The sequence below is a fragment of the Ostrinia furnacalis genome, unplaced genomic scaffold, assembly GCF_004193835.3.
Source record: "Ostrinia furnacalis isolate ACB-3 unplaced genomic scaffold, ASM419383v2 OfSCF7013, whole genome shotgun sequence".
NCBI classification, from domain to species: Eukaryota; Metazoa; Arthropoda; class Insecta; order Lepidoptera; family Crambidae; genus Ostrinia; species Ostrinia furnacalis.
Genome location: NW_021137252.1, coordinates 1,199,585 through 1,217,383, shown reverse-complemented (window position 1 = coordinate 1,217,383; position 17,799 = coordinate 1,199,585). Strand labels below are relative to the sequence as shown.

The following is a 17,799-nucleotide window of genomic DNA, read 5'->3' as shown; positions in this document are numbered from 1 at the left end:
GTGGTGAACCGTGATAGGTTCAAATAGTTTACAATAACATTTTTCACTCAATGCACGTGACGTAATTTATTGCATGTTCATAATGGCGCACTTTTTTATACTACTAGCTTTCCGCCCGCGGCTTCGCCCGCGTGGAATTTTGTCTGTCACAGAAAAACTTTATCGCGCGCGTCCCTGTTTCAAAAACCGGGATAAAAACTATCCTATGTTCTTTCCCGGGACTCAAACTATCTCTATGCCAAATTTCATCAAAATCGGTTGCGAGGTTTAAGCGGGAAAGCGTAACAGACAGACAGACAGACAGACAGACAGAGTTACTTTCGCATTTATAATATTAGTTGGGATGGGATGGGATTTGTACCACTGAGCCAAACTAAAAATTGTTTTGAGTTAAGATTAAATTATCACTTATGATTGGATGTAATACTAATTTACAAACTACTACCTTTAACCATAATTATGGTAAAACATGAATATTCATCAACTGAAAACTACCTTGTCTTATAAACCTACTATAACGAAAATAAAAGATAAAAGCCAAAAATTACAAGTGCATTTTAGTTAAATATAAAGAAAGCATCATGAATAGTAGATATGCAAGTGCCACAACTCTGAAAGCCATAATTTTCCTTGAGTTTTGCCTGTACGGCAGAAAGGAGAAAAAAAAAATTGAAGTGGGCTGGCCTTCTTTATCCCAATTCTGATGTCGGAGAACGGTCAGAAGGGGCAAGACATTATGTTTCACCAGGAAGTTAAATAAAACGATGTATAGTTTTTACACTATAGATTGTTGTATTTCGGTAAGAATACAATAATTACAATAATAATATTCGAGCAGTCTCACACACAGGACCGAGACAACAATACCGAGCGGCGGGTAAGGCCAGAATGCCACGACTTTTTTTTTTTTTTTTTTGAAGGGACTCGCGCTGGTAGCTTGAGGAGCNTTTTTTTTAATAGAATAGGTATATCTACATTATAATACTACATTATATTTACATTCTTGCTCACAAAATGTCGCGAATTATTATGAGTATTTGATAAGCTATTGCGGATTCACTCAAAGCAACAACATAGCTAATTGTAGTGGCCGTTGTTTAGATCTGGTATTGAGTACGTGGAGCAATGACGGTGCGTCCGTGAGCGCGGCGAGCCCGCTCGTATGCCCGGATCCGTACCATCCCGCGCTGGCGGTCACCGTGCGGCGCGGGCGCTGCGCTGGCGAACGGGCGCCCCCGCCCCCTCCCCCGCCGCAAGGACGACCGGTCAACTGTGACTCGCAAGCCGGTGTGAACACTCGAGTTGCGTCCGTACAATGGAATTTCACTAAAGCTAATTTCGAACAACTATACAAATCGATAGCGGCAATAGATTGGACGCCTTTATGGAATTTAGATTTAGAAAAGAGTGTATCTTTCTTTTATGAAATTATAAATGGTATCATGAACGAACATGTTCCGCGAAAAAAGGTAAGTTCAGGTAAGATAAACAATAGGTATAATTACCCCGAGTGGTACTCGACTGAATTAATTAAAGAAATAAAATTAAAGGCAAATTTACATAGGCAATATAAAATTAGGGGTTCAAAAGGGTATTACGATGAGTATGCAAAGTGCAGAAGTCGAGTAAAAAAGATGATAAAAATTGCACAGGAACAATATAGGAACAGATTCCCTTCTCGTCCAAGTAGTCTTACAAAGTGGACGTGTTATCGGGCTCGTCTGCAAATTGTCAGTGATTGTGCGCGCGAGTTTGTTGCTTATGGCGAGCGTGCGGCACAGTAATATCAACTAGTATTCCGTGAGTGCAACAAAGTGAAAGTAAATCGGACCGGCCGCAACGTCTCGCTCGCCACGTCGCGCGGGACGCCCTCCTGCACCCCCGCCACGATAAGAGACAGTCGACATAATTGCCGTCCCTCTCTCACTCCGCTGCGCCTGCTCTCATCGGGACCGCCCCTCGCCTGAGTCACTCGTGCGGAGTCGTGCGTACGTAGATAACGTAATGAATAAACAACACCGATCTGCGCATCAATGCGCCGCTTGCAAATCGGTTATTGAAGATCATGATTATATGGAATGTCACACATGTTCGGCCTTCTATCATGGCCTTTGCATCGGTATATCGCCTNAAAACTCTTGCTTTTTGACCCAGGCAACATCCCCATTTAAGTATTTACAATCAGAACGTCCGTGGCCTTCGCACGAAGACCACGGAATTTTACAAAAATGTATTGTGTACTGACTATGACGTCATATGCTTGTGTGAGACATGGCTTAACAGCTTGATTTATGACGGGGAGCTATTCGATGACCGGTACTTGGTGTATAGGCGTGACCGCGAGACTAGCGGCTTTCACACTGTCAAATCTGGTGGCGGGGTGCTCATTGCGGTGTCTAAACGTATTGGTTCTAGAAGGTTGCCCCATTTGGAAAGCGACTGCGAGGACTTGTGGGTCGAGTTGGAAATGCGCAGTACAAGTGGCTCTACTGATAAGTTGTTATTATGTGGTGTTTATCTTCCGTCACCTATACAAAAAAATATTTTAGATTGTTACATCAATAACACTAACCGCGTTTTTGAATCGAATGCACGGACCTTGATCTTAGGCGACTTTAATTTGGGTAACATTTGTTGGAACAACGAAAACTATACGCCTACACCTAATTACACCGCAGGGATTCCATTAGATAATACTTTGCTCGATTTCATCGCCCTGAACAGTCTTACACAGTTTAATAGCATCTTAAATGATAGAGGTAGGATTCTGGACCTTGTTCTTTCCAACATAGCGGTCAAAGGTGTTGTTCGTAGTGACTTCACATTAAGTAATCTCGATTCCCATCATCCTGCCCTGAAGGTGACCGTCTCTTGCTGCGACCCCTGTAGTCTACCGCCGAACGCCGCAAACAGAAGATTCAACTTCTACAAGGCGGACTATGACAAAATAGTTAGGCATTTGAACACAATACCTTGGGAACATGAACTATCTTCATCTTCAGTCGATGTCATGGTCGACTCATTTAATAGAATATTAAAAGAAACAATTGCTAGGCACGTTCCTAAATCCAAANCGAATGATTATGAGTTTCGATCATTAGTATAGAAAAATATATGAAAACAAATATTAGTAAAAACTAAGTGTATGATTAGTGATATTATGAATATCAATGATTATGTTTTTAAATATGTAGGTTTTAAATTTTTTATGAAGAATGATCATTATGGTATCAAATTGTATGAGAAATATTTTCGGACCTCCAATGATAGGAATTGAAAAGTTATGTAAGAAAATGCGCTACCTTACAGAATACCACAAAAAGACAAACTTTATAAAATTACAAAATAAAAACAGACTAAAAACTTTTCGTTCACACCTTTAAAATACGTATTCAATTTGCATAAAATTTCTTTCACTTGGCTGCTTAATGGATTTCGTACAGGAAATTCACTTACAGTAGGAGCCATTTCACTAATATTTGGAACACAATTACATAAAATTACACGTTTCTGCTACCAGTACCGGGGGTGAAGTGAAGTATGTGAGCGGCAAGGAAGCGGTGCGTGGCGGACGCGCCGCGCTTCAGGCCGCTTGCTATAAATAAACCGGTTTAAATCATGCGCGGGACGCGCCGCGCTTCAAGCCGATTGCCACTCTACACTATCGGTGTGCACTCACACAAATGCAATTCTCAGCTTAAGTTGAGAGGACTGTATGTGCGTCTACACATACACACACTAAAGTAAAGGCAAAATAAAAATCTGATTTAAATAAGCTTATAAATGTATGTATTTCTTTTATTTACATGAACATAATACATAAATTAATATTTTATATCAATCAATGCACATTTCCTTGGTCTGAAATTACTTAAATAAAATTAAGTATCACAATTATTTTTAATACTGAATTGCGCTAATGTCTATTAATCCCACTGGAAAATGAAACTACTGTGTCAAGTAGCATCTTGATCTTTGGAGTCATTTCTGGCATTCTTCTCATTCTTTTGATTTATAGCAGATTGTGTCAATAATTCTTCCAATAATAAATCATTGTCGATCAGCTCATTGCTGCCAGTTGTCTGAAACAAACGGATAATATAAGATACCAAATTAAAAGCATTATTCGTAATTTTAATCTTCAATATTCAGTAGCAGATTTTTACTTCTCTGGTTTCTCCCAACCAGAAATAATATCCAGATAAAAAAAATCTCCCGCTACTCTGGTCAACCCTAAGTGGACCACTCATTATCATTGTACAGACAACAGCACATCAGACGATACATTTTTGTTGCAATATTGCCCATATTACAATGATACAAGATGTCACAGCGTTTAGTTTAACGTGCTGTCTTTTAGATCAAACCTGCAATTGATCCAAATACTAAAATTCTCAAAAAAAAAAAACATCTAGTTCACAGCGCGGCAGCACCATGGAATCCTTGTATAGTTCCATTACCTGTTGCGCGCTGATGGATCGCGCCATAAGTTTCTGCAGGTACTTGTCGCGGCGGCGCGCGTCGCGGATGCTGCGCAGGCGTTCGAAGTCGTCCGCGTCCGTCTCGCCCGCGCCGTCCACCTCGTCCACTGAAACCGAAAAAAATATTCGTTTTAAACCATATTCTGGGGTAAATGTTTATGCCATCTTAACCGTATGGGTTTGTTATTGTTATTATACACTACAATGGTATAAGATCGTCTTGGGTTCGATTCCCAGAGAGATATAGATCTCCCGTCACATGTCAGGAAAAGAAAAAGTACCCTTGATACGCGACACACAATGGTGGTGACGGAGGCGAAGGAGTTCTGTTGAGCGACTGCACGGCCGGGCTGGAGTCGAAGACGATGGTAATAGATCTGCGTCGTCTATCACAAACACTTACATAAGGTCTGGCTGCCGGCGGCGCTGAGCGAGGCGCCGACGTCGCTGTCGAGTCGCGGGCGCGTCGGTGATGGAGTTGTGAGTGTTGAGCGACTGCACGGCCGGGCTGGAGTCGAAGACGATGGTAATAGATCTGCGTCGTCTATCACAAACACTTACATAAGGTCTGGCTGCCGGCGGCGCTGAGCGAGGCGCCGACGTCGCTGTCGAGTCGCGGGCGCGCGTCGGTGATGGAGGCGAAGGAGTTGTGAGTGTTGAGCGACTGCACGGCCGGGCTGGTGTCGCCCACGGGCGCCCGCGACCACGCGCTCGGCGCCGACGACGACAGCCGGTGGTCTGCTGCCGAAGAAAAACGATTCACTATGGAAAATTTGTAGATACCGAAGTATAGCGTAATGCGAAACCTAACCCTCACATATGAACTTGATCATCTACTGGATATAATTTTTGTGGATGACAGGGAAACAAAAAAGATCATAAAATTGATCGATTGCAGTACCTATGCATTCTGCCAGGATCCGTTTCATTCTCCGTATGGAAGTTAGAACCATGGGTTGGTGGATATCCTACACATCAAACTACACATTTTCTTTGCAAAATAGCACCTGTTCTAACAACCATGGTGTTCAGCTTGACCTGACGTCGTCTAGTGTACGACGAGAACACATCAAACTAAACACTGCCAGCTATCTTACAGTTGCTGTAATCAGAATGATTATGAAACATGTTTACATGTACACAATTAAAATTTAATTGTAATAACTTCCAATCCATAACTTCCAATCTCAAAAAAGTATCCAGTTTGGTACACAACTGAGCTCATTCGACTTTTAAAGGAAAAATACAAGCTACGTGTCAAGTTCCGCAAATACAAAAATCCTCTGGACGAGCTTGCTCTGCGCTCGCTCAAGGGAAGATGCGTTGAATTGATAGATACGTGTCATAAAAAATATCTCACCGATTTAGAAGACTCTCTTAGCGAAAACCCGAAATTATTTTGGACATTTTTAAAAAATAAAAAACGGAATAGTAACTCCTATCCGTCATCCATGACCCTCGATGACAGCATGGCGGACAGTGGCGAGGGTATATGCGACTTGTTTGCCTCTTTCTTTGCCTCAGTATATAAGACCTGCTCCCATTTACCCGTGACTTCTAATGACCAAATTATCACGACGAATTACCTCGTAAACCTGCAATTTTCACAGCAAGAAGTACTTAAATCTCTAGACAAAATAGATCGGCGCAAGGGAGCTGGACCCGATGGTATACCGCCTTTGTTTGTGTTCATTTGTCGCAAAGCGTTATCTCTGCCTCTTACTTTAATTTTCAATACATCTTTGAGGACAGGTATTTTTCCTTCAGCCTGGAAGGAGGCACGAGTGGTCCCCATCTTTAAGTCAGGTGACGTCGGTTCAGTTAAAAACTATCGACCAATATCGATTCTTTGTGTATTTGGCAAGGTGTTCGAGTCCATGGTGTGCCCTGCGCTTGCTTGGCATATAAAACAGATAATTTCACCCCAACAATCCGGCTTCTTGACTTCTCGCTCTACCACCACTAATCTTGCCTCATTTGTCGAGTATGTCTCGGTCTCTCTTGACTCACGCTTATCAGTGGATACCATTTACACAGACATCAGTAAGGCCTTTGACACCGTGGATCATAATATCCTAGTACACAAACTCTCTACATTCGGTATTTCTGGTAATCTTCTTGAATGGTTCTCCTCTTATCTTAGACAGAGGAATTCGAGGGTGGTGGTGAACGGCTATTCTTCGCGGCCATTCTTGTCAACATCCGGCGTGCCTCAGGGTTCCCATCTTGGCCCGGTCCTCTTTAACATGTTCATAAATGACATAACTTCCAGCTTCAATCACGCTAAGTGTTTTCTGTATGCAGATGACATGAAACTAGCTATGCAAATCAGAGATCAGAATGACACTTTATTATTGCAGGAGGACTTGGATGGTCTGGCTCGGTGGTGCACCAAAAACCAATTATTCTTAAACCTTAATAAGTGTCATTTTATCAGATTCTCAAGAAGGAAAGAAGTTCAGCTGCCAACTTATAATATTGATGGCCACCACTTGGTGGAGGTGGAATCTATTCGCGATTTGGGAGTTATCTTGGATAGGAAACTGCGTTTCCATAAACACATCGACCATATCGTCACCAAGGCTTTTCAGATGCTCGGCTTCGTCTTGCGCAGTACGAAGGAATTCAAAAAACCCTCCACTAAAGTGCTTTTGTACAGGTCCTTGGTCCGCTCTGGTCTCGAATATTGCAGTCAGATCTGGTCACCACATTACGATGTTCACATAAAGCGTATAGAGCGCGTTCAGAAACGTTTTTTGTGGCATTTATCATACCAGACTAGAATGGCAAAGGAGCTGCCCTCATATGGAGAGCGACTGGCCTACTTCAAACTGCACAGCTTGCGGGAGCGTAGGACGCTCTTGGATTGTATGCTATTGTATAAACTCATCAACGGAGCCGTCGATTGTCCCTCACTTTTGAGCTCAATTAATTTTAACGTACCGCTTAAGCTCCCACGTTCCTGCAAGTATGTCCCCTTCGCAACAAAATTTAGTAAAACCAATCTGGGTTACCACGCCACCATGAGCAGACTGCAAAGGGAGTACAACAGACTGTGCAAAGCATGTGACGTCGACATCTTTCACCATAAGCCATTGAAATTCAGGCGCTCTGTGCTGAGGTCCCTTACAGCCACAGCAAATAATGTAAAAGAAATTTATTCATAATGTTCATTACATTTCAATTTTTCACTGTGTTACCTACTATCTCTTAGTTCTTATATTTGCAACTGTCCACATTGCATGCCGTGGCAGCCTTTAATTAAGACAGCACTTAGTTTTAAGCACTTTTAGTTATAGTAATTTCATGTATGCGTGTTTGTCTTGTTGGTTGTCCTAATAAATAAAATAAATAAATAAACTTCACGTACCTAAAGAGAAGTTAAATGTATAAAGCGGGAAAATTATTTGACAAATATTTGGGCACTATTGCAGAACGTTGTGGCATTATAGTAGGTACCTATTGATAAAACATGAAATATTGACGTCATCAATTACCAATTTATTGTGGCAACATACATATTTACTCGTACATATCGACTACAATGCAGTAAAATTTACTAGTTTTTAAGTCGACGACACTTGACATCTCTTTTAATAATTCCAGTCGAACGTGACTAAGTAGGTAAACCCACAGTCATTGGACGCTGCCAGTCATTGGACAAAACAACCCTTGAATTTTCTTAAAATGAATATTCCTTAAAAAAAAACGACCTTTTATCTCCATCAACGGGACTATTCCCACCTCTCGTTCCCACCACTGCAACTCCTGTGTAGCCAGGATCTACAGCTTGACCGCCACAAAAACCCAACCAATGAAGGTCAAGTTTGTCCCGGGGGAAAGTTAAACTGTCATTGGACCCGCAACGAAATTAATCAGAAGAACATAGGAGGAGTTCGAAATTAAGGTTCGACTTCCCTCCATTGCAAAGCGGATGACAGGTGACAAACAAAGGTTTAAAACCTTTAAGGAAAAGATTATGCACCACGGACAATAAATTAAATTAAGGGGGCCTATCTTATGAGCAATTAGCAACTACCTGCCAATAATATTTTTCACAAAATCGCTTAAAAGCATGGAAATTTTTTTTTATCTCCATCAGTCAATCTCTCAGTTGTTGAAATAGAAATGCTATTTTTAATTCAGTAAATAACTGTCCAATAACTTTCTTAAGTGTCCAATGACTGGCAGTTTACCTAACATTTATCGCATTCGAAATAACACCAAAATATTTTTTTTATATTATTATTATTATTTGATAATGTGATTAGAAAATTATCTCACATGGAGCAAAATGAGTGAGTCAGAATTATTGAGCATTATATTTTCTGTTAGTTTATTGTAATAAACATACATGTGTCACTATATTACAAGTAGGCAGTAGTTACATAGATAGTGAAAATAATTACTGTTTATTCATAATGATAAATAAAATGAGCTTAGCGATGTGTTACAAAATAATAGAATGAATCACGTTATTTATGTTAAACAGTAGGTAGCTAGTGTGTGTTTTACGACTACTTTCCGGGACTACTTTTTGACTTACCTAGTACCTACTTCATTACGTGATCGTAAGGTATTCACACTGAATCTTTTCCATAATTAAATGGGGTAATATTTTGCTAGTCCTCGAACTCATCTAACGCAACTTCGTTTTCCAATCTTTTTTTTTTGTTGCCGCGTTTATGTCAACAAGGTTTCCACTTGTTTACTAAAAACCTATACTTACTTGTGGTATGATTAGCGATTTTGGATGGAACATCTACGGGTTCACTCGGGGCCGGTGGAGAGAACAAACTCATCGCTGTTGGTCTGAAACAGAAAAGTAGATTATTGAAATACGATTTAGATAAATACTTGTTCTTTACTTTGCCTCTCGATCTTGCAACATTTTGGTCATCTTATCGTGTGGGGTTGTAGACCCTGTTTAATCAGACTTTTTAAACCAGAATTTCTTACAATACTTGTTTATGACCTTGCAGGATTTCACAACAAGCTGTCATCATTATTACATCTACCCGATTTATTAAAATGGATTGCTTACAATGACACAAATATACATTTTCCTGTTGTGGTTGTTGGTGTGCTATTGACTACAAAAACATTCCTAACTACTACATGTTTTGTACAGTCAACGGCACAGCAGACAAAATTTTTTGTTGCAAAATCGGACTTTTTAAAACGACATAACATACCACAGCCGTCTATAATTTAGCTTTTTTATACTTACCGTGCGTGCGCAGTGCAATTAACATCACAGCCGCCAATTGATTGGCAGAGCAGCGCTGCGAATACTGATGCAATAATTAAAATCGTCGCTGTTTATTTTTTCTGACAAGTAGGATTGATATTCCATCTTTTTTCATTTACTCGCGTTTAATGCAGGCGATTTCACACCGAGTTGAAAACAGTGTATTAATCTAAGTAATTTCGTAACTCCATTAAAAAAAAACAAATATGAATTTCCATGTAGAAATAGGTCTACCTACCACATCGATAATTTACTATCGTATTAATTATATTCATTCCAATTAGGCCGACGACATATAAACTTTATGATGGCAGACCTTTAAGGTAGCAGGAAGGCGCTGGACACAGGCCGCTACCAATCGGAAATCATTGGGGGAGGCCTATGTTCAGCAGTGGACGTCCTATGGCTGAAATGATGATGATTTGAATTAGGTACCTGTTCTCAGGTCGTTTCCCCATGCTTGTGATGGTGGCTTGCTCGTCCACTTCTTCAATCACCTCGTTGGCTATCTTCATGCTGCCGCCGCCAGCCGTGGTGGGCTTGTTCAGCGAAGCATTACTTGCAGATATCGTGAAACGAGTTCCTGCAATCATATCAGCAACAATTAGCACAATGAAATAGCTGACATACTTTGCAATTTGCACTCGCGTTTTATTATCTGTGAGCGATCTTCTGTGAACTAACAAGCGTAATGAAAAATACCCGCGTACAGGAGCTCTATGCAGCAGCCGGACGTGAATAAATCGTCATGTCAAGTTAATTCGTTCAGGCGTTTCAGAAACTGTATAAATTAAACTGTTACTAGAAGAACGTTTAATAGCATTAAAAGTAAATTATTTATATATAATATAAATTAAGCATTAACCTAGAACTATAAAATGTTCGTTTAAGATTCTAGTTAAACTACAACAATCGAAGGCTTTATTATGACAGTTATAATTATTTAGTTTCCTGTTATAATTACACGTACATTTGAGAACAATAGTAGGCGGCTATTATGGTGATGGAGCGTGACTCATTCCCATTTGGTTAATCGCCGTCGCCAGTTATATGAGATAATACCGCGTAACCGGCTAACGTTACTCTTAAGAAATCTGCATAAAATGATAACCCAATACCCAGTTATTGACTGTTATTATTTAAAATTTCGATTTTATATCAGTCGTTGATAATACATCTGTTACAGCATTATTTGGCTTAATTTACTGACAAGTTACTTAAAATGTTGATATTTGATTCCTTCCTTTTAAAAAATTGTAAAAGTAACTGCCTGGCTTCGCGCTAACTCGTCCTGAAATCGATTAAAAAACCTGGTCACCCTACTCATTCAAATAACTTAGTTGATTGAAAATTCGCAAATTTTTTCCTTACATTACCGGAGGCCAACTAGTTCTATTTTTAACAGCTACCTACTTACCTCCTGATTGGGGAATTATTTTTTACAATATTAACTAGATACCCAAGGTCAACTAGTTCTGTTTCTATTATCATTTTTATTACTATTAGAAGTAGGTACCTATAATATGTATGGACTACGCACAAGATATCAGTTCATCCGTTAATAATTGGGCATAGGCTAAGGACATTTGTTATGGATGATGATTTCGTGATTCGTTATGGGCCATGCGCATTGCGCATAGCCGCTGTATTGCAACCGGCATAGGTTTAGATTTTTTGCATAGTGAGAGGAACAAAACCAAGGTAACTTTTTTTACAATTTCCTTGTTAATTAATCACGTACCTACCTACCAGTGGCGGATTAAGAGTATCCGAGGCCTTAAGCACAGAGCCTGTGTAGGCCCTCTATTGCTTAAATGGAAATGGAAGGAATGGAATGGAAGGTATAAAGTAGGTATAAAATGAAAGTTCATCAAAATAGAAAGTGTAGTAGGTGAAATGTAAAACTTAAAACATTATTTTCCTTGCCTTAATCAGAGCAAACTCCGAGATTACATCGTCGAAATTTATCCGACGAAGTATGTCTGCCTCAATACACATTAATGCTAAATAATTAAGCTTGTCTGGACGGATTTTTGTTCTTTGCGGGTTCACTTTTTCTATTTTTTTTTTTATGTAACCCTGAATAATGCTTCTGTTTGGAATTTATTGTACCCTTAAGACTCCGCCTTTATCTGAAACTATCCGTAACTTTTGAATCAGTTTCGGTTACGGTTATGGGTATTTTTTTATTTCGGATATCCGATAGTACCGGTTACGGTTACGGATATCCATAACATCCCTGCTTGGTAAGATGGCCCTCTCCGTTCCGCTCATACCTTTTAAAATGGCTTCTCCACCTNGTGACTTCCACTCGGCATGGGGCCCACTGAAAACCAGCGTCGTGGCCTTCCCCACCGTGGGCCACGGCATATGCTGAGTGGAATCCCATTGCGATGGGCATCGCTGTTGCGACAGGATAGCACTGCTCACTGCTCAGTTCACTTTTTATTTCCTTGTAATATTTATGTGCCATTTCTGTATTTTTCTCTGTCATGTATGTGATGTTCATCTTCATCGTAATAAATTTTTCTTTCTTTCTTTTTTCTTTAAACGCCACTTGTATATTTGGGAAAACGCGCTTTACTTTATCTACACTATAATATTATAAAGAGGAAAACTTTGTTTGTTTGGTTGTAATGAATAGGCTCAAAAACTACTGGACCGTTTTTAAAAATTCTTTCACCATTTGAAAGCTACATTACTTACGAGTAACATAGGCTAAATCTCTATAAAATGTAGGTATGAAATGAAACGCCTCCATCCTCTGCTGGCGCGCCAGCAGAGGATGGAGGCCCCTGGAGAACAGGGGCCCCAAGCACGTGCTTGTAGTGCTTATACGTTAATCCGCCACTGCTACCTACTAACAAATGACGGCACATCAAACTAAACCATTCTTCAGTCTTATGTTCTGGCCATAAGCGCCATTTCACGAAATGTAATAGATATACGTACCACCATCTGTTTGTGAGGCCACCGGGGGAGTAGTGCCTGTTCTCTGGTCTTCCTTGGAGAACAGTCTCTTGAGCATGGACGTGACGGAATTGTTGCGCGTCATGGGTGTTTGCTGCAGCGACACCATGGAGTTGGAAGACCCCATGCCCATGGAGTTTCTGTCTTCCTTCTTGCCTCGCTTGCTGCCTCGAGACACTATAAAGTGTATACCCGATTGCGCGTCGTCGTTCATTTGAAGTTGCTGTGCAAATCACATTTAGAATATTAATAAAGTGATAAAATATTACTTTCCCAACATTTATAGAGACTGGATTGAAAATATTTACAATTTTAATTGTTACGAGGAAAATAAACGTAATGAAAATGGACTTAGTATTTACAAGTCGATACTGTATAAACAAAAACAATGAAACACCAAATACCGACATATAACATCGACAGGCGTTAGTACATTATGTTTGGCAATCACACTGTTAAAGAGAAAAGACATTAGTAAAATATTAAAAGAAAAGTAACACAAAGCACAATACAGAAGTAACATAAATATTAATTATGGATTAGTCATAATTATAAAAGTACAAGGATACCTACAAATTATTAATTATCTATTAATTCATTAGTTTAAATTAATTATTATAAGTAGGTATTAAAATATCAAAATTAGTGTATTGGTGATCTAAAACCGAACAGAAAGTAAGTAACAAAATAAAAAACATAAATAATTCAAAATAAAATAAAAAATATATTCCATGCCACAGGTTTTACTGTCTGTCTACGTTCGGCTTTAATTAGTTAATATCATACACATATTATATCGTATTAATCATGTTGCATATAAAGGGCTGCCAACAGTTTTTAAACTAATGTGGAAATATTTTTTCTGACATGTAAGGAAATTAATTATGAAATTGATGGAAGTTCATGAAATCGTAATAGGAAGTTAATTATTATTAAAGATAAGATAAACTTACACTACATTAGGTGTAAAATATTAAGTATTTAATGAGATTTGATAAGATCTAACTAAAATTAAGCAGGTATGATGTAACGCATTACCTGCATTGAAAATTCGTAAAATCCATGTCACCAAAAGATAAGATAAAAATAAATATTTGATAAGATACAAGATAATCATTTTAAACACTCGTTGGTACTTGAACTTCATTACGTCCATCGTATTATGAACATTGCCAACATTCCTTAACAGGTACATAATTGGGTACAGATGAAATAAGGTATAATTATCGAGTGCTTAAACGCCTTCCTAGTAATTAAGATAATTGGACAACGACTGAGAAACAAAAAGAAATACTGAAATTAAAACAAATAGGTGGATATTTGACGAATTCACTGTGAATAGTAAAGAGAAACACAGCATCGGCATTGGCAACCCTCGACACCGCCACACTGCTAAGCTCCATACAGTCCGAGCGTGCAGCATGCTTAGAATAGGACGAGTCTAACCTCTGGCGGGGCGAACTTGTAACTCACGGTGTTGGAGGGTACCATTTCGTCGATCTTGAGCGCGGAGGGCGCCACGGTGACCATGCTGCGTTGTCGGACCGGGACCGACACGCGGGACGTCGACGGTTCCGGGTGTTCCTCGCGTTGGTTCTCCGTCGCGATCGTGTAGGGCAGTTCCGACGGGAACACCTCGTCCCAGTACTGGTCCCGGATCAGCTCGGGGTGCTCGTGGTGCATCTCGTCCACGATCATGTACGACACCTACCGGCAAGTTGCACGACTCACGCAAACGTGACAAGGAAAATGGCACAGTACCACTTCTGTCGATTAGAACTCTATTTACATTTAAAAACCACATGTAAACAAAAATTACCACTAATTAATTACATACATTTATGACAAACTACAATCATAACTAATCAGATCCAACTCGTGCTTAGTTTTACTAACCAACGTTGATAGAGTTTACCTCCAATTTGTAGGTAATCCAAAAATTTCAAAGAATTTACTCGATTGTAGTTAAAACGTTCAAATCATTTCATTAGTCATTTCATTACGGTTTTCTGTATGAAAGAACAAATATTTTAATAATGAATCATTATACATATTTACAAAATTATGTCCATGATGAGTCAGAGCAAATAAAGTCAACTCCGGTTTACCTGTAAATCTCTGTCAATCAACCAGTTGACTTCAAAGTCATCGTCGTCTTCTCCGAACGGGTTTATCAAGGACTCCGCCACTTTCAACCAGCCCATGTAGAAGAAGAATTCTAAGGTGTTAAATATTGGAAAATATAGATCTATATTACTGATATTGGTACTGGAATGAGATTCCAATTTATTGTCCACCCACTGACTGCCCAAAGCAGAAGTTATAAAATATGAGTAAACTGCTATGGTAACTACCTGAAATAAAATAAATATTGCATACAAGAAAATCTAGTTGTTCTAAACATTTGGGAGAGGAAAATTGTGGATAATATACACACCTGAGTATATACAAGTGGCACGCTAATCGTGTCGTAGCTGAGCAAGAGGCCTGCCTGCCCTCTGAACTTGTTCAGTTCGTCTATAATAGTTTTGACTGCAAAGTCATCTCTTATTCGACCCTCTTTGCGGGCCCTCGTCACTATACTAGTCGCCCATACTATTGGCAACCTGAAATCATTACCAAATCTGAAAATATGTCTTTCAGAAAGTTGCAATGAAGCAGCCAATCCATAAAATTATGTACATTCTATAAATATCAATGACATTCTAAGAATCTAATCAATTATACAGTCGATATTATCACAAGTCTTGGAATAATACGTTTTTTATTTACCAGTGTTTTGATGGTTTCGGAAACTTATCGTTGAGATTTTCAAGGATGGTCTTTTCGTTGTCAAGTAAAAGACCCGCGTCCACTAAATTGTTTAGTGTAGGAAATCTCTTTTTGACTCGAGGCGAGATCATAGTTAGCACCATGGTTAGGCAAAGGCACACGTAACGCACGATCGTGCGTCTCATTAGTCGACCGCGTTCGTCCTGCAAGTAAAGTGGGTTGGTCATTATTAAGTTGTGAAATTGTTTTCAACACTAAAAGATACGCTACCTAACTACCTATACCTAGTCAAAGGTTGTTGTCTTTCGATTTTTGTGCGAGAGCCAGAACCCCCTCTGGCTAAGAGCTCAATTAAATTTATCGTTAGATCTTTATTACAATGTGTAGGGTAGTGACCCCTGCCCTGGGGTAAATTGTTTCCGTGGTTAACATTTGCCTATGGCACTTAATGCCTTTATTTTTACACAAATGGAGCAATCAAATGAAACTTTTTGCTTCATTAATGTGCGGATTATTTTTCTCGAAACGGTCAAAATTACTTATGCATTTTTCAGAGTGAAATACGCCTATGTCACATTAATATGTTTAGTAATGATTAGGGTTACCATACGATGGAAATTCTAAGACAATAATTAAGGACTTTCAAGAAATGGTAGGTGACAGGAAAATAAAAATTATGAACTTATCTACTGTCGTAAAATACATGAATTAGTTATTTCAGTTGTCATTTAATACATATTACTACCTAGATTGCCCTTGAAATAATAAAATTGCAAAAAGGTAAACTGCACGTTCACCTCGGGCTTAAGTGGTAATTACAATTCTATTAAAGTTAGATTTACTCTAATACCAGGTAAAATCTTTGTATTTCTCTTTGTGAAGGTAAGCAGTTTTCTATTTTGTCCTTCTACCCAAATTAAAAAATAGCAATTTCATTAGACGAATACAAATTACCGTAATTACTATAATCTTCAGAGTATTTATTAAGGAACTCTAAAAGTAAACTAAGCTTGGTCATTCATCAGTATTCACTTCACTATCATCATGCGGAAGGACTAGCTGATAACAGATTATCTTGACTACAACGCAAGAAAGTCAAAAACAGCGACATTGTGTTCTTATCATCGTCACACGATTCCAATAATTATATGGGTGATAATGTGATTAGATAAATAAAATTATAAACGTTAATCATAGTATTATTTTTGATACACTTGAACTAAATAGTGTGCTGCCTAATATTATGCTGGTTAATAAATTCATGTATTTTTAACCTATCCTCGGATACGTCTGATCGGTCACTCTTTATTTTTTTTAGATAAGCTTAAGTACCTACTCATGTAATTAATCATCGACACTCGACCTCAAACAGTAAGAGGAAAGAAAATGATGAAAGATACTGTAATGTATATTATAATCCAAACAAGTAATACAGTTTAACGAGCATGATTACGCATTTGTGTAACATATACCCGTTTGAATTATCTGAACAACATGAGGACGAGCCGTCTATCTTATCTATGTTTAGAAAACCTTAGACATTTCGCATTTTCTGTAGGAAATAGTACATCATTTCTTATGCTAATAGGTACGTGAAAATTCAGTCACGACACGATGAACGAAATTCATAGAATGTTTAGAGCGCGATCCGCGCATAGTAAAACCGGTTCTTTCTTTTTTCTTAAAAGAATTTAAATATTATATAATCAACCCACGAATAAATACGAATTTATCATAGACCTAGGCACGCTAGCCCGCTATACATGAATGAATATAAAATAAAGTGCAATTCCTAATTTTACCTGCCCGTGAATACTTGCAGACACAAACACGGCAATGGAGTCCGGCCATGGTATGGTGGTATACTGCCCCCACCATCGATTCATGACTACCGTGACATAGAAACCCAACACAAACGACAGCGGAATTACATTGCCGTGGAAACTGCAGTAGTTTACCACACCTTCGAATATTCTGAAAAATAACGTAACCATTGTCACATAATTATGCATTAATTGATCGAATTAAAAACAAATTGTCTAAGATTTTCTATGTCTACAAAGCTACTAAAATATACAGTGTGAGTCACGTTAAAGTGTACATATGAAAATAGATGAAACTAGACCTATTTTTATCGACAAAAAAGAGGTCAAAAAATTTTTGAGATTTTTTTTTTTATTTTTTATCGATTTTTTTTTCTTCAAATTACTTATTGTAAAGAAAACGTAATAACTTTTAAACTAAGCGGTACATCCTGATAAAATAAAAACAGTAATAATGCTAAATAACAGGCGATACTAAAAAAATACATAAAATACACAAAAA

The 17,799-nt window shown here is 38.6% G+C and overlaps 1 protein-coding gene across 4 annotated transcripts in view; it reads right to left on the bottom strand.

The window, feature by feature from the left end:
* Positions 1 to 3,871: 3,871 nt before the first annotated feature.
* The window catches only part of LOC114363159 (bestrophin family protein), a 28,570-nt gene continuing 14,642 nt past the window's right edge, over positions 3,872 to 17,799 (bottom strand). Inside the window, exons 3-13 of one of the 4 annotated variants that reach the window (XM_028318800.1) lie at positions 17,277 to 17,448; positions 15,475 to 15,677; positions 15,140 to 15,308; positions 14,811 to 15,056; positions 14,149 to 14,409; positions 12,685 to 12,925; positions 10,168 to 10,315; positions 9,211 to 9,293; positions 5,043 to 5,222; positions 4,461 to 4,588; positions 3,872 to 4,082 (exon numbers count right to left, since the gene is read on the bottom strand). In XM_028318800.1, the coding sequence (XP_028174601.1) occupies positions 3,957 to 4,082; positions 4,461 to 4,588; positions 5,043 to 5,222; positions 9,211 to 9,293; positions 10,168 to 10,315; positions 12,685 to 12,925; positions 14,149 to 14,409; positions 14,811 to 15,056; positions 15,140 to 15,308; positions 15,475 to 15,677; positions 17,277 to 17,448 (1,957 nt within the window). In that variant the 3' untranslated portion in view covers positions 3,872 to 3,956. The remainder of the gene's footprint in view (positions 4,083 to 4,460; positions 4,589 to 5,042; positions 5,223 to 9,210; positions 9,294 to 10,167; positions 10,316 to 12,684; positions 12,926 to 14,148; positions 14,410 to 14,810; positions 15,057 to 15,139; positions 15,309 to 15,474; positions 15,678 to 17,276; positions 17,449 to 17,799) is intronic. The other 3 variants (XM_028318801.1, XM_028318802.1, XM_028318803.1) reach the window with 3 other exon arrangements.